This window comes from Mya arenaria, chromosome 3 (assembly GCF_026914265.1).
Source record: "Mya arenaria isolate MELC-2E11 chromosome 3, ASM2691426v1".
Classification (NCBI taxonomy): domain Eukaryota; kingdom Metazoa; phylum Mollusca; class Bivalvia; order Myida; family Myidae; genus Mya; species Mya arenaria.
The window spans coordinates 46,871,226-46,897,098 of record NC_069124.1 but is presented as its reverse complement, the minus strand read 5'-3'; the positions used below and the strand labels follow the sequence as shown (position 1 = coordinate 46,897,098).

The 25,873-nt window shown below is 33.6% G+C and overlaps 1 protein-coding gene and 1 non-coding gene across 5 annotated transcripts in view; one reads left to right on the top strand and one right to left on the bottom strand.

The window, feature by feature from the left end:
- Positions 1–20,858, bottom strand: part of LOC128229417 (ETS translocation variant 5-like) — an 82,030-nt gene extending 61,172 nt beyond the window's left edge. Inside the window, exons 1-2 of one of the 4 annotated variants that reach the window (XM_052941332.1) lie at positions 20,663–20,858; positions 7,455–7,715 (exon numbers count right to left, since the gene is read on the bottom strand). In XM_052941332.1, the coding sequence (XP_052797292.1) occupies positions 7,455–7,475 (21 nt within the window). In that variant the 5' untranslated portion in view covers positions 7,476–7,715; positions 20,663–20,858. Of the gene's footprint in view, positions 1–646; positions 1,100–4,816; positions 4,967–7,454; positions 7,716–8,205; positions 8,286–20,662 lie in introns of those variants that run through there. The other 3 variants (XM_052941333.1, XM_052941334.1, XM_052941331.1) reach the window with 3 other exon arrangements.
- Positions 20,859–21,051: 193 nt separating this feature from the next.
- Positions 21,052–21,123, top strand: Trnaq-cug (transfer RNA glutamine (anticodon CUG)). The gene has a single exon. It is a non-coding gene; the product is annotated as a tRNA-Gln (tRNA).
- The last annotated feature ends 4,750 nt before the right edge of the window (positions 21,124–25,873 follow it).

Here is a 25,873-nt window from a genome sequence, read left to right as displayed (position 1 = left end):
AATTATTATAGCAACCTTTTCATTCATTATGGCCATCATTATATTTATTTTTGGACATTAAAGTCAAAGTCTGCAAGGACAAATCAATGCATTTTTCATTATTTTTCTGAGGACATCAAAACAGAGCTTGAAACAATGATAAATAAACATGTAGACAAAATGAATTGCCATTAACTTTTATTCTTAAACAATATATTGCGCTATTTATCGATATACGCTGATGAAATATCAGTATATGTCGCATGACATACTACCATCTTATCTTAGCCATTTCAAACAAATAATTCAATGGAAATCAACTAAAAAGAAGAAGTGTTGCTACATTTCTGCATAATTGGTACGCCTTAAGCAGAATATCTAGATTTCAGATGTAGTTATTCCTTATAACAATGTGTAATAATTGATGATTATTTTGAAATAATTTTTGAATTCCCATATTTGTATTATCTATATATTGAATGACCACATTATTAACAAGAAACTGATGTGCCTTAATCATAGTTAATGTGTTATCTTCATAAAATAAAGTTATCATCATCATTGTTGTCATCGTCATTGTCGTCGTCACCATCATCATCATCATCATGGTCATCGTCGTTGTTGTCGTCATCATCATCATCATTGTTGTTGTTGTTATTTAACCTACCGTATCAACACTCAGTAGTTCCATCATTCTGAGTTTACTTCTTGGATATGTTCAATCTTTGGATACGTTAGTGTTTGTCATTGTCGGCCATGACATAACAGTTGTAGAAAATGTTTTATATCCTATTGTGCACCTACATCTATACACCACAAATTTATTGCATTAGGTAGGGCCAAGTTCATGTACTTAATTTGTAAAAGCACTCTAGCATATATTTAGTTTGCTGTGGTTCATTTCACATTTCATCTTCAAACTATTACAATATTGTAACAATTTTCCACTGCATGTTCAAATCTTAAATATGACATCTCATTGCTCCGTCGTTTGATTTCCAATCTTTTTTTTTCAGCATCCCTTTTCACACAAGTAAATCAACACAAAATATCTACATTCACTACAATTCAATTTCTTGTTGTCTTCAAACCATATAATTTAACATAAACATTAACAAATGTAGGATTTGAACAATATATAACAGGATGCTCATGAGGGACTATTCAGGAAAGGATGCCACTTGATTTTGATAGTCATCATTGTTTACCAAGTGCTTGTATTTGTTGTTTCATTTGTGATGTTGGCCTACGATTGTTTTCTTAAATGATAAAGTACTGACTTAATTAAAGCCAGGCGCTCGTTTCATTAAGGACTTCTTAGTCATATCTTCAATAATCCTCATTCTGTATAAATGTCACAACTGGAAACAAGTTCGTATTCCTCAATATCGTGTTTCATTTATAATATCGGCTGAAATTCAATTCAAAATTCAAATATGTATTGTACCAAAATCACGACAATATGACACTAAGATAATTCGCATACATGACTAAGATCGACTAAGATCATAATTGAAACAGGTCCCAGGTCTCTCACTGAAAGCTGCACTCTCACAGTTTTACCGTTTTGAGGACTTGCTTAATTTTTGTCTTTGAATAAGCTAATTTTTCCATAAATATCTGAAAATCAGTGATATAAGACTGCCGCCAAAAGATCAGATCACATTTTTTCATATTTACATTCGGAATTAAATAATTTATGCCTTTTAAAAGCAATACTATTATATTCAAGAAAGATAAAGTTTTTGTCGAAAATGCATATATATTTTATCATTCAGAGCCAATGATATTCAACAGGCCGTCAGAAATAAAAGTTAAAACAGACTCCTGAAATGGAACTGTGGCTGAATCCTTTGTCATTGGTTGAGTTCTTGTATAAGTTATGAAACATTGTTATCATTGTTTTTTAAGATTGAGTTTTTGCTGTGAATAAGGCTGAATACTACTTTCGCATGATAATGACATATCTTAAAGCCTACTTTCAATATGATTATAAGATCAGACATTGGAAGGGGGGTAAGGGGTTACAGGAAGTTTGAACACTTGAGATAATACGTTCACTGTAAACGTTAATTTCCTTATTTCATCTAGACATGTAAGTCACAGTAGCAATTTGATACAGGCTGCATTGTTTGGTTTCATAAGATTATTAAGTTTCAGTTAGTTTTGCAAAGTTTTAAAGACGATTAACTAAACCAATATTCATTAGCACATTAACTCAAGCAGTACACTGAAGCATGTATAAGAACTGTTCTAAACTAAAGAAGTACACAATCACATAAGCATTAAACAGCAAACATAAGCATAGGACTGTTCCTTACTAAAGCAGCAAACTTAAGCATAAAAAGCACACATAAGTATAGAAATGTCCTTTGCTAAAGCAGCACACATACGAAAAAAGTAGCACACATAAGCATAGAAATGTCCTGAACTAAAGCAGCACACTTACACATAGAGTATCATACATAAGCATAGTAATGTCCTGAACTAAAGCAGCACATATAAGCTTAAAGCAGCACACATAAGCATAGAAATGTCCTTAACTAAAGCAGCACACGTAAGCTTAAAGCAACACACATAAGCATAAAGCAGCACACATAAGCATAGAAATGTCCTTAACTAAAGCAGCACACATAAGCTTACTTTAAAGCAGCACACATAAGCATAAAGCAGCACACATAAGCATTAAGCAGCACACATAAGCTTAAAGCAGCACACATAAGCATAGAAATGTCCTTAACTAAAGCAGCACACGTAAGCTTAAAGCAGCAGACTTAAGCATAAAGAAGCATACATAAGCATAGTAATGTTCTTAAATTGAGCAGCATATGTTTGAAGAAATTGTCTGCAGAGATACTCATTGGTAGGGACAACTTCTAGTATAACAGGTGCATAGTTCAATTCCCAGTCTGACTGGATCATTCCAATGAAGGATCTGACTGGTATTCATGTATCTCACGAAAGATGAGAATGGTTGTCTAGTATCACAGAAAGTATCAGATTGGTTGTCTTGTATCCCAGGAAGGATCAGACTGGTTCTCCTGTATTGCAAATGGATTAAAATTGGCGTCGTGTAAATCAAGAAGGAACAGACTGGTTGTCTTAAATTTTATGAAGACCAGACTGTTTGTGTTGTATCCCAGGAAGGATCAGACTGAATGTCTTGTACCTCAATAATTTAAATTGGCATGTTGTTTCTCACAAAGCATCAGACTGCTGTCTTGTATCTTATGAAGGATCAGACTTGTTGTCTCGTGTCTCATGGAGGATCAGACTTGTTGTCTCGTGTCTCATGGAGGATCAGACTTGTTGTCTCGTGTCTCATGGAGGATCAGGCTGGTTGTCTTGTGTCTCATGGAGGATCAGACTGGTTGTCTTGTATCTCATGAAGGATCAGACTGGTTGTCTTGTATCTCATGAAGGATCAGACTGGTTGTCTTGTATCTCATGAAGGATAAGACTGGTTGTCTTGTATCTCATGAAGGATAAGACTGGTTGTCTTGTATCTCATGAAGGATAAGACTGGTTGTCTTGTATCTCATGAAGGATCAGACTGGTTGTCTTGTATCTCATGAGGGATCAGACTGGTTGTTTTGTATCCCAGAAAGGACAAGACTGGTTGTGTTGTATCTCAAGAAGGATCAGACTGGTTGTTTTGTATCTTATGAAGGATCAGACGGGTTGTCTTGTATCTGATGAGGAATCAGACTGGTTGTCTAGCATCTTATGAAGGATCAGACTGGTTGTCTTGCACTGATGAAGGATCAGACTGGCTGTCTTGTATCTCATGAAGGATCAGACTGGTTGTTTTGTATCTCATGAAGGAGTAGACTGGTTGTATTGTATCTCATAAAGGATCAGACTGGTTGCCTTGTATCTCATGAAGGGTCAGACTGGTTGTCTTGTATCTCATGAAGGATCAGACTGTTTGTCTTGCATCTCATTATTCTAGTTAACGATTGTGAAACAAGTTATTACAACATTATACTAATCACTCTCCTTGGCTCGGTTTTATTCTAGAGTGTGGTCTTGTGATGTGGGGGAAACTGGAGTACCCGGAGACAACCCACTTGTCCGGCTTGATGACCACAAACCAAACATCTTGTTTCCCATCAAGAATAAGACTGGTTGTCTTGTTTCTCATGAAGGATCAGACTGGTTGTCTTGTATCCCAGGAAGGATCAGACTGGTTGTCTTGTATCCCAGGAAGGATCAGACTGGTTGTCTTGTATCCCAGGAAGGATCAGACTGGTTGTTACAGGTTTTTGTAGTTGAAACAAGTCCTGCTTCATAATTATACTCAAACAAAGTAATTCCATGCAGACTAGAAGACACTGCTGATATCTTTGATAGAATAATATGCAATGAATTCATTGTTTTTGATTCTGCATGTTTAATATTCAACTTAAAATAACTCTTAAATGACACTTTATATCAGCTACTTAACTCTTAGAAAATGCAGTTTTGTGTAAGTTGAGAGCAGACTTTGTATGCATGTACTGATTTGGTAATTCCCCAATAGCATGAATAATTTTCATAGTAATTGTGTTGAATTGCTGCATGTTATATAACATGTACTATTAATGTATTAAGGTTGATACTGCATGTGACACAGACCAGATCGTTCAGATTTTTTTTTAAGTTAACAATGTTGTTAACAACATCGTTGTTAACTTTAGAATATTTTATGATGTACTCATATCCCTGAATAAATCAAGAACAGCTGAAATGCTGTCTAAAATCTTCTTACAAATACCACAGCGCATTTAAGATTTTTAAAATAACAACAATGACATTAGCAACATCGTTAAGTTCTGAAATATCTGCTATAACTTACTTTTGTATTTAGTACACTTCCACTGTCGTTTATTTTTCACTCGAGTTCCGATGTTTACAAGTGTTATTTATATAATGTACGATGTATAAATGTTTTAACACTTCAGACATCTTTTACAACTGACTGGGTATATGATATGCCCTACATATTTTGCAATAGTTAAAACCCACTTATAGTATAGTGACTATATTCGATAGTGAAAGCAATACTTTTTAAGTTGCAAAGCTATCGTTGTTTTGTAATAAGAAAATGATTCATTAATATGTGATGGAAAGTATCGTGTTTCAGGGTGTAATACATTTTTATTTAAAGACAGCGATTTGAAATCAAATATCTTTATCGTGCATCCACGGTGTACTGTTTACTGTTTAGGTCATGTGAAATTTAAGATCCATAGGAAACACGTAGTTATATTTAAAGTGATGCTCAAATTTAAAATCAATGTAACAAACATAAATATTGATTGATAAACCTTAAAAATAAAACTACTTACTATTAAAATAAAGCATTTAAGAAAAATAATAATAACTGATAACAAGATTGTAACTTGTAATTAATAAATGAAAATGCACAAATATTGAATGACTGGTGGGTCCTGAGAGATTTACAGTGATCAACTATTGATGTTTTATGCCAATAAACTCATTTTTCTTAGAACGTTAGTAACGCTTTTCGCCATAAAACATAAATTTTTGACTCTAAATATGAAAAACTGTGATCTGATCTTTTGTCAGCAGTCTTCTGTCACTCAGGTTTCCAGATAGCACAATAAAATTGGCTCATTCCCAGACAAAAACAATAATGTCTCACTTGAAGAGGACCACATACATTCATTGCAGCTTTCATCACACACATATCTCATTGGTGGAGTACCAAATACATTGGTCAATCTGTGAGAGTGCAGCTTTATTGTGGTAATGCTTATTTGAGAGTAAGATGCATCTTTAAGGTTATTAATCCTCAGTTAAATTTGAAGCTGAAGAATGATAAAAAAAAAATTATTTATTCAAAAACACAAGTTTATCTCTGTACCTGTTGTTGTATTTTAACTAGGTATCAACAGTGTTGTCAGAGCATAAAAACATTTGCCATTAGGCCATACCAAATTGTTTCTATGTTGACAGATAGGTTTTGAGATCCTTGGTTAAAAACAACAACAACACATTATATTTGATCAACGATCTTGCCAAATATTTTTGTGGACAAATAGGTTTTGGGATTCTCTATCATAAAACCAGTACATTATATCTGATCAACGATCTTGCCAAATATTTTTAATTTCCTTTTACTCTAATTCTGATTCAAGAACAAAAGTGTCAACAACATGCTTCATACTTTAAACAAGTATTCTTGACATTTGATATCAAAACAGGATGCATTCTGTGTGATTCCCATGATCAACGCACTTAAATACGAATTTTATTTGAACTCATTGTGCAGTGGAAATTTATCAAACGATATAGAATGGTCCAGAATGGACTAAAAGGAGGCTATGGTGTCTATATTCTAAATAGGACGTCCGTCATTTAATGTTGTTTTTATGTGTTTTTTTGTGGGGGGTTTTCAGGATAGCTTGCTTGATAGGTTTTCGTAGTAAGGGTGGACACTAAACATAAGAACAAGTTTGGTATGGTCTAACTCAAAAACCTTTCAAGATATTAAATGAAACTTTGTACAAATGTTGCTAGAGCCAAAATCACTGGCCAATATGCACATATAATATATATGTATATATATGAAATCAAGCCCATAACTTCTTTTTTCGCTAAAAATGCAATAGAGAAAAAAATGATGGATTGCAGGAGACCATGTAACAAACAGTAATTATGAAATATTTTAAATAACTACAATAGAGATGTTTTCATATTAAAGAGATACTTGGCAAATGTGGGGGAAGGAGTGGGCGTTGAAGATTTAAAGTAGTCTTAAATTACCCAAACATGGCAAAGATAAAAGCTAAAATTTATGTTATGAAAAATAGATTGCATCTTAAGCAGAAGAAATTCCTAATAAATCATGAATTGTTTGGACCAGTGCATCACTATGATAATAATAATATTTCAGTTTATACTAATTTCTTTAAGCTTGATTGTGACGAAAGCTGACAACTTATAGAATCAATTCGAGTCTGTTTCCGGGGCCAACTGGTGTCAATATTGAAAGGCCATGAGAAGTACCCCTCGTGGATATTGAACCCTAAATTCTCTTATGTATACCCTAATGATATTAAAATAGAAAGAATGAAATTTCGTACTTTCAGGGTAGGGACACTCAACTGAAAGCTCCTTACTTTGATTTTTCACTGTTCCAGTGGCCAGCTGATGTTGAAGGAACGTATAAATGCTGATGTCATCACTTTATAATTCCGATGGTCAGTCTTTCGTTTTAAGACAAATTATTTATTTTTCACGCTCCTCTGTTTTACGTAGAAAAATAATAGAGGTATTTTCATAGCCTCATTGTAGTGATCATTTTAATCATGGTGCAAAAACCCTAACCTTTAACCCTTTACCATTTTCCGACAGTAAAGAAAACAGATGAGAGCGTTGGTGTCAATTTGCTGTACTCTTGTTTTCAAAAGGATTGGCTGAGAAATTGCCTACAAGTATGAAGCCAGAAAAAGGGGGGAATATCTTACCTGCATGAAGATATTGCACATAAAGTAATCCAAATACTGCCGAGACTGCCACCACTAAAATGTTTTAATATCACTTAGTTTCCTTATGTAATCCTCAATTTATGACATACTTTCAGTGTAAAGCAGGAACATTATTCATAAACAATTATCCAGGCACAGAAAATGGCAGATAATTCTGCTAAGTCTTCACAAGGCAGATAACTCTGCTTTCCACTGATCACTATGACTCTTCCAGGAGTTCTCTCTTCCTCAGCAAGTTTCCTGGAATCAAACAATTAAGAAAATGAGCCTTTTGTCAATATCATAACTTCCCCAAACCAAATCATGTATTAAGTTAACATTGAATAGATGATGTCTGCAATATTTTAAAACTTCCTTCTCTTAGTTTAGATCATGTTCAAACATTGCAGATTATATGGCAAGCATTTCAGTTATGATAAAAAACTATAGAAACTAAAGAATTATTAAAAAATTATATCTAAAATGAAGGAAGTATGTACTAGTGTTACTAAAATTCATACAAATTTATTTTTTTATTTCATACGTAAGCAGAAATGTGATAGAAAGAACTACAAAAGACCGGTTTAAAACTTGTAGCGTTAAATTATATTTTGAAATGCATAACCCACTGTCATAACCAATCCCTTTCCTTATTGTTTAAATCCTAGAATGATTATAATTCGTAATAACTTCAGCTATGACTTATTAACAAAAAATAATTTTCCCCAAATATGTGTTTCTAATCCATGACCTTTCTTTTAACATCTTTGTCAATAAATACACTTTAAGTTTCCACAGACATGCTTTAATATGAATTTGAGTGGGTTTATTGCAATTGACAATTGTTATCTCACACGGTTTAAAACATAAAAGTACAGAGGTTCAAGGACAAGATCATGTATAAAGGTTGAGGTATAAAGGTTGAGGCCATGCATTTTGTGAAATCTTAACAAATTTTGTTGACATATTTGTATTGCTTTGCTTTTCAGGTTAGAAGCATGGCGGTATATCATGTGCATCTGCATTAGATCTAACTAAGGGAAAACTACAAAGATGTTTACATATTAACTGCAAAGATGTTTACATAAATAATAATTTTTCAACCATGGGTATGAATCATCAAGTTCAGTCATAATAGTTTATGATACAATCCAGTCATATGAAATATTGTCATATATACCCTCCATAAATTGTTTTGATACAAAGAGCTAGATGTATATGTTGTGTAAGCTGCAATGAATGTGTTCAATACTACACTGACTGGTGATGCAAGCCACATGCTGTGTATGTGCTCCTTCACCAGTGAGATATGTGTGTGATGCAAGCTGCAATCAATGTATGTGGTCCTCCACCAGGGAGATTTATGTGTGTGATACAAGCTGCAATCAATGTATGTTGTCCTCCACCAGTGAGATATGTGTGTGTGATGCAAGCTGCAATCAATGTATGCTGTCCTCCACCAGTGAGATATGTGTGTGTGATGCAAGCTGCAATCAATGTATGTGGTCCTCCATCAGGGAGATTTATGTGTGTGATACAAGCTGCAATCAATGTATGTTGTCCTCCACCAGTGAGATATATGTGTGATGCAAGCTGCAATCAATGTATGTGGACCTCCATCAGGGAGATTTATGTGTGATGCAAGCTGCAATCAATGTATGTGGTCCTCCATCAGGGAGATATGTGTGTGATGCAAGCTGAAATCAATGTATGTTGTCCTCCACCAGTGAGATATATGTGTGATGCAAGCTGCAATCAATGTATGTGGTCCTCCATCAGGGAGATTTATGTGTGATGCAAGCTGCAATCAACGTATATGGTCCTCGATCAGTCAGATATCTGTGTGATGCAAGTGGCAATCAATGTATGTGGTCCTCCATCAGTTAGATATGTGTGTGATCAAAGCTGCAATGAATGTATGTGGTCCAAAACCAATGATATATGTTTGTAATGCAAGCTGCAATCAAAGGATCAGGCTATCCACCAGTAAGATATTCATGTGATGCATGATGCAATTTATTTATGGGGTACTACACCAGTCAGAAATGTGTGTGATAAAAGTATTGGGTACTACACCAGTCATATATATGTGTGTGATGAAAGTGTGGGGTACTACACCAGTCAGATAATGCAGTAATGCAAGCTTTTATAGAAGTTTGATTGTTACAGTACAACAGCTAGATAATTTTGTGCAATTCAAACTTATAATGTAATATTTGTTGATGCCTTTCCAACGCAAATTAATTAATTTTGTTCTTTTCACCTTGTTTAAAGTCAAATTTATATAACACTCCTTTAATTGCTTTGATATGAATAAAAAAAAAGTTTTATTGTAATCAGTTAACATTTCGAAACAGTACATTTTCAAACCGAGCAATACTTAGTCATAGCCACAACAGTTTATTAAAGGCACAGAGGTAAAGGTAAACAATTAATAATAAGTGAGACTAATTGTAAACATTTTACACCTGAGTATTGACTTTAATCCAGATCTGCCCAGATCTGCCCGTATAAGGAGTCGAGACATTCAGATATAGTAACATACCTATCATACCAATGTAATGGGATAAGTCTAATATCATGTGACCATACCTAGCCATGATGGTACAATTTCATTCATTTCTTTACTGTCATATTCATAATGTTTGATGAAGAAGAAAATATATTACAACACACTAAAACTTTATTACTTTATATAAGCTGTTACATTCTTGTTATGAATGTTATTTTTGTATAAATTGTAAAGTCATGGTAGATTTTTTTACCCTAGATATGAGACACCTTATAACAAGGTTTGCGATTTTTGTAAAAAACAACAACAACAGCCTGAAAGTCTGTGTGATATGGCCAAAGTAGGCACTATTATCTTTAAAAGGATGAGAAATACAATGCAGCATTAAAGTGACACTTATATTTAAAATCAATACATCCACATGTACAACAAACATAAATTTTGACTGATAATACTTGAATTTGTTACTAAATAATGCATTTATAGGAAATATAAATTACTGATAACAATATTGTTACCCTGTATTTAATAGCCGAAAACGCACAAATATTAAATGAGTGGTGGGTCCTAAAAGATTTACAGTGATCAACTATCGTCTCATTAGGACGAAATACCATGTTTTCTGCACCTTTCTTTCAAATTAAACACGGTATCCTTCATAAGAACCATTGTTTTCGATAATTTAAAATATTTATCCTTTTTGATATTAAAATAAAAACAATTGTATTAATTGTAGTAAATCTTATTTAGAGGAAGAATGCATCTTTTTACGCAAGTTGTTTAATAGCCAAGGCATTTGAGTGTCTCCACACAGCTATCAGCAATGTCATGTGCAACTGATAACAAACAATTGGGTATCACCAGCGCTGATACTGATAGGATTGTCGAAGTGTCATGTCATCCAAGTGTACAGTGGCTTTCGAGATTCCCCATGTTTACCTTTGCTTCTTTTAATAGAGACTGATTCATTTACTGGTTCATGTAGCTTCTGATTCATTTATAATAGCTTCATTTTAAAGATGGCTATATTAAGCTGGTAATGATCTACATTGAGTTTCTTGGATAGAAATCAGCACAAGCAGATCCAGGGGTAGGGAATGGGGGCACAGCAACCCCCCCCCCCCCCCGAACCCCCTTGAAATATTTTAAGTTTACTTTTTATTTCAATACAGGACAAAAAAGTAATAAACCCAAAATGCAGCGTTTCGGACTAGAAATTGAGTCCACCCAAACCCCACTACCAATACGTTTAGCCAATAAAATCTCGGTTCTGAGCAAGGGGCTCAAGCCAAAAGCTTACACCAATAGGCTACGCCCCCTCTAACGTCAAATTCTGCACAAGCCCCTGACCAGTGTTCTTTTTCAAAGGAAATAAGAACATACTTCTGGTAAGGCTCAAACCCACAGCTACTTGTGTGAGAGACAGACACCTTTCATCTTGACAGTACTTATGTAATGTGCGACGTCAAACATGGCCAACAGATCCCTTCAGAGAAAAGCATGCTTGACCCTGAAGGGGTCTGCTGGTCTTTATATACCATAAATTCTCAATCCACACAGAGCCTGGGCTTTGCTAATTTGCACATTACCAACCAAGTAAACATACATACTATGAACTTACTTCCATCTATAATGGAATGGTATACTATATACCCACATCCGCAACAGTAAGTTGACCATTACATTACTTTCCCCTCCGAGAAGACTCGTCCCGAGTCTTGGCCTGGGAAACTCAAAGTTAAGGCAACTTTGTTCTGGCAGTTGTCGATATCCCACCGCTGCCACCATTTGTAACGTGCGAGCCAACAAACACCAACAGATCCCATCATAGAAAAGCATGCTCGACCCTGAAGGGGTCCGCTGGTCTTTATATACAGTTAATTCTCAATCCATAAAGAACCCAGGCTTAGAAGGTTATTGTCATAATTGGAGAATTGTTTTAAAGTTATCATGTGACTAAGCTTTAAAGGTTTAAAACTTCATATTAAAAAAAACACACTTAAAATTATTTTTTTCTTCTTCTTTTTCACTTTTTTTTACCAAATGACTGTAATCGCCTATTTCGTAGGTATGGTCCGGTCGCTTAAACCAAATGTAGTTGTTTTTTGGTCTGAACAGAAGCTTGATACTGCCAACCTATCTTTGAAAAAAGTTATAACCTTCACCGTTTTGAAGTAGATAACTAATGCTATAATCAAATATGTGTCTGACTTGAAGCAATAGTGATACACAAGAATAATAAGGTTGCACTAAAGTTCACTTCAGGACATTATAGATCTTAAGTGTGTCAATGTCTCATAAATTTGATGTAAATCAATGTTTAATAGATGCAACAATACATGACATCGCCAAGAGCTCAAAGGTGGACAAACATTTTACTGGACATTAGTCTTCAAATAACCCTGGCTATCAAACACAATTACCCTTTAACAATAGGTTGTTAAAGTTATAAAATCCACTTAAGTTAGAGATGTTTGCTATTTGCATTACCTAAGCATTAAAAATAAGATACAAAATCACTTTTCTTTTATGTTTGGAAATGTTTGAATATTGGTTTATCTTCTTATGAAAAACAATGTTTATTTTCCATTGCCTGTTCTCATTATGTTATTAAGTTTACATTTTGCATGTCATTAGATGCAAAATACCTACACTAATGTAGTAACTATCCATGTACATACCATTTTGATGTAATTGCATTATGTTGTTGCATGATGTTTTTATTTCAATTTGTTGCTTTAGCATTTTGATCATTGATGTCATTACAGTTTGATATCATTGCATTTATGTTGTTATTGAATTGTGTTGTTAGTTTATTTGTTGCCATAGCATTATGATCATTGATGTCATGACATTCTGATGTCATTGCGTTATGTTGTTATTGAATTGTGATGTTATTTTATTTGTTGTCATAGCATTATGATCATTGATGTCATTACAGTTTGATATCATTGCATTTATGTTGTTATTGAATTGTGTTGTTAGTTTATTTGTTGCCGTAGCATTATGATCATTGATGTCATGACATTCTGATATCATTGCATTATGTTGTTATTGAATTGTGATGTTATTTTATTTGTTGTCATAGCATTATGATCATTGATGTCATTACAGTTTGATATCATTGCATTTATGTTGTTATTGAATTGTGTTGTTAGTTTATTTGTTGCCGTAGCATTATGATCATTGATGTCATGACATTCTGATGTCATTGCATTATGTTGTTATTGAATTGTGATGTTAATTTATTTGTTGCCATAGCATTATGATCATTGATGTCATGACATTCTGATGTCATTGCATTATGTTGTTATTGAATTGTGATGTTATTTTATTTGTTGCCATAGCATTATGATTATTGATGTCATGACATTCTGATGTCATTGCATTATGTTGTTATTGAATTGTGATGTTATTTTATTTGTTGTCATAGCATTATGATCATTGATGTCATTACAGTTTGATATCATTGCATTTATGTTGTTATTGAATTGTGTTGTTAGTTTATTTGTTGCCGTAGCATTATGATTATTGATGTCATGACATTCTGATGTCATTGCATTATGTTGTTATTGAATTGTGATGTTAATTTATTTGTTGCCATAGCATTATGATCATTGATGTCATTACATTCTGATGTCATTGCATTATGTTGTTATTGCACTTTGCTTTCATAGCATATTGTTGTCATGGCATTATTTTGTCTTAAATTGTGTTGTGATTGCTTTATGTTGCCATTACATTATGTTGTCATTAGTTTGAGTTGTCATTCATGATCTTGTCATGCAATGCCGTAAGTTGTGCATTAGGTTGTCATTTTATTGAATTGTCATTGAATTATAATGATGCATCATTGCATTCATTTTGTTGGCATTATGTTCTGTTGGGATATTGCATCATGTTGCAGTTGCTTTCATTGTCATCACATTTTGCTGTCATTACATTTTTTTATCATTGCATTGTGTTGTCATTACGTTTTTTATCATTGCACTTTCTTGTCATTACATTTTGTTGTCATTACATTTTGTTGTCATTACATTTTACATTTTGTTGTCATTTTCATTACATTTTGTTTTCATTACATAGTACACTTTCTTATCATAACCTTTGTTGTCATTACAAAATTAGTACATTTTGTTGTCATTACATTTCGTTGTCATTACATTTTGTTGTCATTACATTTTGTTGTCATTTTATCTTATTGTCATTAAAAAATACATTTTATGGTCATTACATTTATGTGCTGCTGAATGTTGTAGTTCACAATCATGGACTCGACAGTGTGTTTTATTTTAGCAAATAAAACACTCCAGACATCCAGACATTAAACTTGATTCAAGACGTCAAGTACACATATAAGTTAAGGGAGATGTGTAAAGTTTAGTTAAGATTTATTATACAATAATATATGCAGTGTACTGTGTGTAAGCAGATGTTGCAATATAAGTTATAGCTATTGAATTCAGATAAGTATTATGACATTTAAGCATCAATGTGATATTATTATTTCTTTCCCAAATAGTGAAGAAAACATTCCCTCATTAGATAGTTGAAACCAATCTTTCAGTAAATTACCAATATGTTTGTATAATTACTGTTTTACCAAATCACAGAGACCTGTGGTCACAATTTCACCATGATTTCACAAAGGTAATGACTGTATAAGGAAGGCCTTGTGAGGCTGGGACCGGATTGATGTCAGTGACCTCTGTGGGAATATTTGGGGGAGACAGGACAATTATAAGCCCATCTGAAACCTGTCATTTAACAAATAATTATGGCCAATGTTACATTATTTTCCCTTTAAGGTTGATAAGTTTGGAGATTAGGGTTGATTGTACTATTTGAAGGTTTCATGTTTTTCTGTTTTAGCATATTGTTTAAGTTTTGGTAGTTAGAACGATTGTGTACGAGACTAGAATGTGCAATTTATTTTGATATTGACTAATCATTTATATAAATTGTTTTTGGAAGGACTTTTCACAAATTTGCTTATAGAATGACAGACAACCCTTAAGTCTTCATGCACTGGTCTAATATGTTGGTGTTTACATAGTTTAAAAGCAATATTAAACCAAATATATTATTTTCAGTTTTTACCATAATTTTATACACTCACAACATTATTTTCGTATGGTTCAAGTTATATAGCTATATAGCGCAAATCTTTGGGTTAACGCGAGAAGGGACCAAAGCCTTCTATATTTTAATGTTGCTTAATACTTTCTGGAGTTAACCCCACAAATTATTATGTTTACTCTGTAAACAATTTTATCAGTGATACAAGGAGATATATGATGCTGGATATTTCCCCAAGCAAAAACAGAGGAAAAATGTGACCAATGACAAATTTTGTACCTTGATTTTATGCAACAGCCTGATTTTAATACTTGTATTATTAAGCAAAAATCTCATATATGTATGTGGATATTAATTACTTATATCATTAAGTAAAATTCTCATGTTTTTATATGGATATCATTTACTAATATTATTGAGCAAAGATCTCATGTATTTATTTGGATAGCATTTACTTAAGACAAAATATCATGTATTTATGTGGATATCATTTCCTGACATTATAAAGCAACAAATCTTATTTTTACTTACTCTATTAAGCAAATGTCCATGTATTTATTGGGTAATCTTAGGTGGATATCATTTACTTACGCCATTAAGAAAAAATCCCATGAATTTATTTGGATATACCTGATGGGTAAAAATGACAGTTTAGTGAACTAAGATTGCAAAATCCAGCCAGAATTCACTGTTGATAGCCGGGTGAAGATGGGGCAGCTTAAGAGTCATTGAACCTATTGGTGAACTGACCTTTCGCTAAATAAAATGTACATCTGACTGATATTCCTGAATCCTGATAATATGTGTATAATCACAATTATATCATAATACCAGCAATGCATGTAGTTTTTTACTTTTTAACTATGACTATTTTTTGTATAATTATCTGCTATAAGAAGTCCTTTGGTCTTCAAACAATTACTTGTCATGCATATATACAATAAAATTATTAATAAAAATGAGATAAATAAACTTTCATACTTGTTGTAATTTCTTGTAGGCTTTTAAACTCCATACACAAACACAAATTTTTCTATTCCATATATATACAATGTCTGCACTTAGAGTTATATTCTAGTTAAGTATACTTTAAATTGACTGTTATAAGTGAGTGCATGCACTAAGTCATATATATACACACAAGTATACCACGAAAAAATATGCATGCTTGGTTTTGGCAGGTATGCATTTGAACATTGTAATGTACTCATTATTATCAATTACAAATGACTGTGACACTCGGTAATGTGCCCAATGTTTACAAAATGAGGCGAGTTATCATCCTAAGTCAATATGGTGTGTGTCATAAATACACTTTCTATCACGCTGATCAATAAAATAATATAATCGTAAACCTATAATATATCCGTGATTGATAAATAAATGTTATTGTTTGTGCTAAGTCTTTGATTAAAACTGCACCCTATCAGTCTTTTATATCGTATAGTATATCAAATGAAGATGTTATCTTTGCAATTGTGTTGTATTTTTGACAGTTAAATGTCTAGATTATTATGTTTGATTTATTACGTTTAAAATATTGAAGAGCAATATCGTACCCAAAATAATGGTCTAAATTGTCCTCTTGTGTAAAAAAGTAATGTTTTTTAGCCACCTGCACAATTTACTGTCAACGTAGATTTAAATTGCGGGTTGTTGGTCATTTAATTTCTGACAAGATTTGCATAATTCCGTTCAAAAATTAATGTTTTATGGTTTAAACCATTACTAACGGTTTAAGAAAAAAGCGTAAGACATGATTTTTTAACTAAAATATAAAATTCTGTGATCTAATTTTTTTTTGTCAGCAGTCTTATATCACTGGTTTCCATGGATTTTCTCAAAAATTTGCTCGTTCCGAGACAAAAAATAAAAAAGTTGTCAAAACGTTCAATCTGTGAGAGTGCAGCTTTAAGAGATCAAATAGGGACAGTTTCAAATTTGAAAGTGAAATTGAGACAAAACGTTATTAAAAAGTCAGAGAATACAAAAACAAAACAACTACAACTACTACTTCTTTTTTTTTTTTTGGGGGGGGGGGGGGGGGGGAGTGTCATTTTGGCAATGTCTCTTTTTATTTCCTTCTCTATTTTTCATCAAATCTGTTCACTTGAATTTATTATTCAGACCAATTTCTGGCATATTTTCATATAAAAGTTGTCAAGCACCATTAGTGTTTTTTTACATTCATCTTAGAAAAATGAAAATTTTCAATTTTTAAAACTTAAACATAAATTGTTATATGAAAACGACCACGATAATGCACTGGTGGGGGAAACATATTATGGTTTTCAGTTTCTATGGAGAAGTGTCTGTGAAACTGGTATATTGTCCTCATTTGATATTATCAAAAGGAAATGATTATGTTAAACGATATTACTTGACTCATCTGTCTGAGTGGAAGTTTAATGTTGTTTCTGTTCATCCTAACCTTATTTGATCATTTGCTTGTACTCATATCCTCTGATTTCAGATTTCATTCTTCAATCATCACGTTTATGTTAATATAATCCGGTAGTCCTGCCAGGGCAGTGTAGTAGGTCAGAAAGGACACTTTTGATTCACATTGGATGAGCCTAAGTGGGGCACGTGCAAGGGTCAATGTTAAATTTTTACTGTGTATGATTGTGTTTTTTATTACATTCAATACTGAAAGAAATTGTTCAGAATATCTAGGCTGTTATCTAAAGTGTCAAAATTATATGTATTTATTATCTGAAAATTGACTCTGTCAAAGAAAAGGGCACTGCATGGGTGTAATAAAAAGGCAGCAGGCTGCTGGGAAAGGGCAGTGGGGTGCCCCACCCTAATATTTAGCCCTAGCTAGAGCAAATATGTGGTTATGAATATGATGTACCCTGCAATTATAAGCTTCTATGAACTCTATTTTCAGTTCTGTTCTGTTCCCTTTTAAGACCATCTATTTTAGAATGACAGTTCCAGGCTCAGGAATTATTTGTTTGTAACCAGATTTTTTTTCTTCTATATCATTCTGTAACACTGTTCTTAAACATTTTAAAGATCCTATTAAATCTAACTTCCTAATCCCATAAACACTGATGGCTTAAGTCTTATTTTGAGACTCAGATTTAGAAACTTTAGATCTTAAATTTGTTGTAAAAATGTTATTATGTTAGCAAAGATGTAAAAACTGTCTCAAATAATCTGTTCTACAATCAGGCACACAAATTTTGTCAAAATTGGTTACATTATATATATTTTGAATCATTTTAGATGTCAGAAACTCAGAGTCAAGATATTTGTAAATACAGACCCTTGAGTACTATTTTTACAGTATGATGGTGATACATTCTTTATGAGTACATGTCTGATTGCATGTTTGCCATTTTGCTTAATTATGCATGAGTTGTGTGGTATGTTTATTGGAATCTTTATACTTATGTGTATATGAACTATATTTAAGCTCAGATGATGTATTTTTACAATCTGTTTCTTGTTTGTTTTCAATGCAATTGTCAATGATGAACTGCCTTGCACTAGCGTTATATTTCCATTAATAAGAAACATGAGTCACTGTTATATAACTGGGTTTGGTCAAAATCAAGTACGTAACAGGTCTTTAAAACAATACATGCTCTACTGTGGTCGACATGTTTAACCAACAGACATGTGATCTCATATCTCTGCCATTTAGTTCACAAGTGGTCACAAGACAGACTTTATTTACAATATGTTCGCTGTTCAATTGTCAGATCGTGCAGAGCAATAACTCAATACCAGATTTCTGAAATGAATTCCAGTTAGTCATTATACTTTTTTAGATAGGACTCGTGATAATCTTCAAAATGATAAGAAAGGTAAAGTGATATTCAACTAAGGAGTGCTATGGACAAAAAAAGCAAAAACATAGTTCTGTACTTTTATAATTGATTGTACATGCTAATAAAGTACACCAGACCTTATTACAGACTTGTAATAGAGTTTGAGTTTTCCATCATACAAATAAATCATTGAGTGAGAACATACTTTTAATTGCAGTATTTTGCACAAACCAGCTGTTTGGTTTATTATATTAACAAATGAGTTACTGTTATACAAAGCTTTGTTCTTGAAATCATGGATGACATAAAATTCACACCACTTTGGCAATTTGGTGTAAACATCTCTGCCTCACATGAGTAAATAACATTTACCAAAGTCGATGTATTACAATCTTTAACCCCATCTGGGAATATATACCGTACTTTAGTTCAATGTTATATTTGAATAAAAATGGCCTGCATTACGAATGCAAATGTTTAACATGCAAATAGTTGAAAATAATCCCAAATCTGTTTGAAATCAAACTCTGCTTGAATGCTTGCTAAATTAAGATGACTCAAGACGCTATTAAAGCTAATGAATAAGCATTTTGTTGTTTGAAATTATTCTCCTCTTAAGTACATGACTTGAAGAATCTCTGCTTAATATCAAGTCAAGTTGGAAAGTAATAAAGTTTGTAAACAGAGCTATCTGTGTACATGACCTGTCTATATTACTACAATGTCAATTGATATATGACGAACCATAATGAACGTTGTTAAACATGAACACACCCCTTATGGATATGGGTACAGGAGATGATAAAGATTACCCATATATGGTAACAATATCTGTCCATTGTCCAAAACTGTAATGCATATTTTAAACCATAAGTTACAATGCACATTTAAGATGATATCAGAGTACATGTAGTTGAAACTTGACAGCCTTAAGGGGAAAATAATGCAATTGACCATCGAATGTTAATGACAGAATTCAGTACATGTTAAAAAAAAAATATCTTGAACCTGAGTGGTGATCTTTCCATTAAAATGTGATCATGTATTTTATGTGTAATATTTACAACTATTTACGTATGATGTGCTGTCAACTGTGAGTCAATAAAACTGTCCGCTCTGGGCCAGCTATATTGCTAGAGTGATTGAAGCATGTCAATAACTTACGATCACAATAATTGATCACCTGCATTTGTAACACATGATGTGACATAGTTATGGTTAAATACCCAGGTCCTGTAATATTATATATTAGTATACCTAATTTCAAACCAAATAAGAGTGTTTGCATAATATATAAAACAAATCATCTCCATATATGTAAAACATGATGTGACACAGTTTATAAATTGTTAAATACCTAGACTTTGTTATATAAATTACGCCTTATTTTAAACCATTTAAGAATGTCTGCATTCATATATATATACATGTATTTTGTCTGCATGAACATGCTTCTCAAACCATGCAATGACTAATGTAGTCTGTATAATGGTTTTGTCAATAACTTGCTTGCAGAGCATTTAAATAGAGATTGAATATTATATACTGTATAGAACAGTTAGGATCAGTCAATATACATTGGAAATATACTCATATGCATGTATAGCTATGTGATGTATATTGTCAGTGACCGTACTGCTGTCTGCATGTTATCCGGTTAAATATTATAATTGGTATATGTACATGTACATTGTATGGTCACCATAAATTACAGCAAAAATGTAGAAAATATATGAAATATGACAAAGATATATAATAAAGCATTTGCATCAGTTTACATACGAATAAAATAAAAACTACGCATGATGGAAACAGTGTCAACAACATATACATACCTTTAACTTCGGTGGGTACACACCCCTTATTCGACAGAGATGTCAACTGATTTCGAACACAAATTTCAAAATAAATGCGTAATGTTTATATTCAAAAACACAACAATCATATCCTTTCGTGTATACAAGGTTAATTCCCGTGCATTGACAGTAATGACAAGCTAAAATTGAGTGTGAAGTTTATAAAAAAATATTGTAGGCGGTCTTACGATCACTGACTCATGACCACATTTTTTTGGTGCTATAAATAGAATGTTCAGGCTCACGACGTCATTTACGCATGAATGAAATGCCTTTGGGGTTTTCCGATATTGCGTGTTATGATTGGTCAATTTTTAGTAGCAAAATTAGCCCGGTTTATATTCGTGGTATCGCTTCATACTAATATCGGTTCTATGGTGTAATGGTTAGCACTCAGGACTCTGAATCCTGCGATCCGAGTTCAAATCTCGGTAGAACCTCATTCTTTTTGTGTTTTCGCTCCATTCGGTATTGGAACAGAGTACGAATATCACAACATTTCAGTGTAATTCATGTAAATTGTTTCAATAATTTTCATTAAGATATATTTTATTTTACTTTTCACTATTCTTTTTTTGGCTACCAAACAAATTCTGTTCTATTTCAATGTGCTGATACCTCCATGTCAGATAGATCACAAACAACATGTGCCACTACTTATTTCATTCATGAACATAAACATTATGTATATGAACATAACATACAACACTTCTATAAGGCGGAAAAACATTTTCAAAAACGTGATGTTTCGACAAAGTATTTGAAGTCAACATTGAAATAAAATTTATACCCATCATGGCATCAGCTGGGAGTATTGTTTTGTTAGAACATTTTTTTCAAGCCTTGGACATACCCATACCCAGAATTTGCAACCCTAATCAGAAACATATTATAGATGTTATTTATCCATGCGTTGATTTTTTTAAATAATTTTCAATGACTGACAACCGCGAGAATGAAGCTACAGTGGAACCACATTAGCTCAAACTCACTTGGCTCAAACTGGATGTAAAGGACCAATTTCTTTATACTGAAGATAAGCATTCCCGCTTGACTATTTCTCTGAGTCTCAAGGTAATTTGGGCAGTTCCTGGGAGTTCCAGCCAATGGGGTTCAACTGTATCAGTACAAACTATGTATAATCATGATTTTATAGGAACTTTTAAGGGCCACTGCCCATAAAAATTGTGTGCAAAATAGTTCAGACTGGAACATTATTATGATAAACACTAAGATTTGTTGAATCCTGCCAGTGGTGGCTGAAATAAAGCCTGGACAAGAAAGTTGAAAAAAGAATACATACACAGGAAAATCAAACAGCATGTGCAATATCAGTGTATACCACATGAAAAAATATGTCACAAATGCTACTTGGGGAGGCAACATTTTGCTTCGAATTATGACTGAAAACAAAGATTACTCTAAATTTACTTTTGTTTTACTACACCATTTAAATGAAACAAAGGGCAGTCTATGCCGCTTAAGGAGCCTCGCCTTCGTTTTATTGCCAGAGTTTAATGAGGTTATTAGTTTCCTCAAACACTTCAACAAACAGGTTTCCATAATAATGTTTTGACAGTGCCACATCAGGCGGCCGTTTTGTGAAAAGGGTTTGTCGAAGTGTTTTAAGAAACTAAACTCTCATCAAACTGTAGTAAAAGACTGAAGGCAGCGCTATGCTATGTAAGCGGCGTAGACTTGGCCATGTTTCATTATGATGAATAAATAATAAAGTTATCTTTGTTTAAAGTCTTCATTAACAGCAAAATTTTGCCTTCCGACGTAACATTTATGACATAATTTATCAAGTGGTATACACACACTGAATATTATCTATCAGTAATATGATGATGATATATGCACATCTTTTATAGTCTTATGAAGCTTCCCAAAAGGTGCTGATTGGAAGCCTGTAATTGCTGAGAAAAGTCCTGGGGATGTAAGTATAGGACAGACTTAAAGTCTTCCCGCAATAGTTTTTCAGAGAGGATAGAAACATATTGGGCTCTCCAAATGGCTTATCCAGTATTTTTTTCCATCTGCTTGCAAAAAATCTTTGGAGTAGCCCCAAACTGTAACCGATACGTGCCAAGATGAATTTTTAATAAAATCAGCTGGTTTCATAACAATTATTGATAAACAAAAATGTACTACGATACTTATGATTATGAACATTGCTTTCATCTCACAGGTTTATTGCATGTGTTAAAATAATTAATGAAACCCGATATTAGTCAATACATTTCCATTTTCTGCACAATTATCTGTAATCATCTTTTCCCCTCAATTTGTCACCAAAATTTATTTAAGATTCTTCTTTCTTTCAAATTCACTTTAACATTGCAATCTTATGAACATATTTAAATAAAGTGGTGTTTTTGAATTTGTTCTATTCTTATGGCATAACATAATACGTCCAATTTCGAACTACAGCATATTAATTCTTTCAATATGTCACGTCAAAAAGTAGATGAGGAAAGTGGTTCCATATAAGCCTTTGGATTTCTTCTCAACTCTATTTGTATATGTTCTGTTGTACAAATATATATATATTACAAAACAAATACTGTTCAAACCAAAAAGTAGATCTGTCAAGACCTGCTTTTCAATTGCAGTTCTTAAGTCTGTAGGCCTACGTCCCAAAAACCATAACAAATCCTTCTGTACAAGCCCTCCGACAAATTAAAATCAAAACAGTTTCCAATTAAAAAACATTTATTGACTCTACACAGTTAAAATAATATAACATAGTCAATATCATAAAACACAAAATGAATATCACAATAGTTTTTTAACTCCAACAGGTTGCTTTCATCAAAATCTGGTTAAAATTGGATCAATTTATAACATTTGATATCTTTTGGCATAGCATTTAGATATTAAGATCAACCTGTAAGGTAACTAAATATGTTGAAATCGTAAGTATTTGAAGTACATCCTAACACCAACCAAGTTCAAGTATGGTATATAGCCAATATATAAACAGTCGAAACCTTTTGGCTTGATTTCCGTGTTTACTAGAACTGGATGTTAAGGACCAATTTTGTTTTTCTCTGTTTAAGCATTCCTGCAAAGCTCAATATTTGCGAGGCTTGAAGTATTTTGGCTGTTCCGTGGGGTATTGAGCCAACAGATTTTGACTTTAGTTTCACATGAACGCAGCAGAGTAAATGTCAATGCTCCTTAGTATTTGTTAAGCCAAACAAGGGGCATAAATCAATAAATGTCTCTGGGAACATGTCATGATTTATACCAAGTTTCATTGGAATATGTTGAAAGGTTTTAGCAATACGGCCGAGGTCATTGTTTTTGCTCTAACATGACACCAAGGATATCACAGACAAACTTAATGTAGAACTTCATATGAACTGCCAATTTCTCAGATAATTCTTCATTTGGAGCAGATATTTACTATGTACTGTAACATTCTGATTTCAATAATAAACAAACATTCAATCATCAATGACCAAAAATGTTGTGGGTTAATGAAAGATCTAAACTTTGAATCAGCTCCCAATCTGGATGTTTATAAGCTAAAATATAACTCAAAAGATCCAGCTGTTGCAACGATGGAATAAGGCCTAGTCCCTGGCAGCTACCCAACAGGATAAAACAATTGCAGAGTGGTATAATTAGACTTTTGGATAAACAAACCTGAATTCTAACACAAGTGCTTGGTATACAAAATTCAAAAGCCCTGCAGTATAAAATCCAGATCCAGAGAGCATTTTACCAATACGGGACTTGAGGGCTTTAGCTAATATAGACCATCGGTATGTTTTGACCATCCGTATGTATTGACTATCGCTGTGTACAGACCATCGGTGTGTACAGACCATCGGTGTGTATTGACCATCGGTGTGTACTGACCATCAGTGTGTACAGACCATCGGTGTGTACAGACCATCGGTATGTACAGACCATTGGTGTGTAATGACCATCGGTGTGTACAGACCATCGGTGCGTAATGACCATCGGTGTGTACTGACCATCAGTGTGTACAGACCATCGGTGTGTATAGACCATCGGTGTGTACAGACCATCGGTGTGTACAGACCATCGGTGTGTATTGACCATCGGTGTGTACAGACCATCGGTGTGTACTGACCATCGGTGTGTATTGACCATCCGTGTGTACAGACCATCGGTGTGTATTGACCATCGTTGTGTATTGACCATCGGTATGTATTGACCATCGGTATGTATTGACCATCTGTGTGTACTGACCATCGGTGTGTACAGACCATCGGTGTGTACAGACCATCGGTGTGTATTGACCATCCGTGTGTATTGACCATCCGTGTGTATTGACCATCGGTATGTATTGACCATCGGTGTGTATTGACCATCGGTGTGTATTGACCATAGGTGTGTATAGACCATCGGTGTGTACAGACCATAGGTGTGTATTGACCATCGGTGTGTACAGACCATCGGTGTGTATAGACCATCGGTGTGTATAGACCATCGGCGTGTATAGACCATCGGTGTGTACAGACCATAGGTGTGTATAGACGATCGGTATGTATTGACCATCTGTGTGTATTGACCATCGGTGTGTACAGACCATAGGTGTGTACAGACCATAGGTGTGTACAGACCATAGGTGTGTATAGACCATCGGTGTGTACAGACCATAGGTGTGTACAGACCATAGTGGTGTACAGACCATAGGTGTGTACAGACCATAGGTGTGTATAGACCATTGGTGTGTACAGACCATCGGTGTGTACAGACCATCGATTATTGCTGTTTTTATTTCATAGTATGAAGAAAGGTGGTCTTGAACCACTCGCATCACCTGCAAAGATACTGACTGTTAATTTATCTATGCAGAATGAATACAATGATTGATAAAAATATCTTAGGTTGTTATTTCAGCCAAGTCTATTTTATAGGTTGCAATATTATTATTTATTTTATCGGATTACTGCCTATTGGAAATCATCTACTGTCTCAAGTCCCTGATATGTCCCTGCCTCCTGTAATTGAAAAACAGTTATTGAAAAGTGCTTATAGGGTCTCATTATCTATTGGCTGCTAACAGTCAATGTACTGATAAGCCATACAATGGCAGGCCTTAAATGGCTTGGATTGACATGAGGTAAAGGGCTAAGACAATGTACATTTACATTGTAACCATCTAAACAATGCATATATCATACAATATATATTTTTTTCAATATTTCA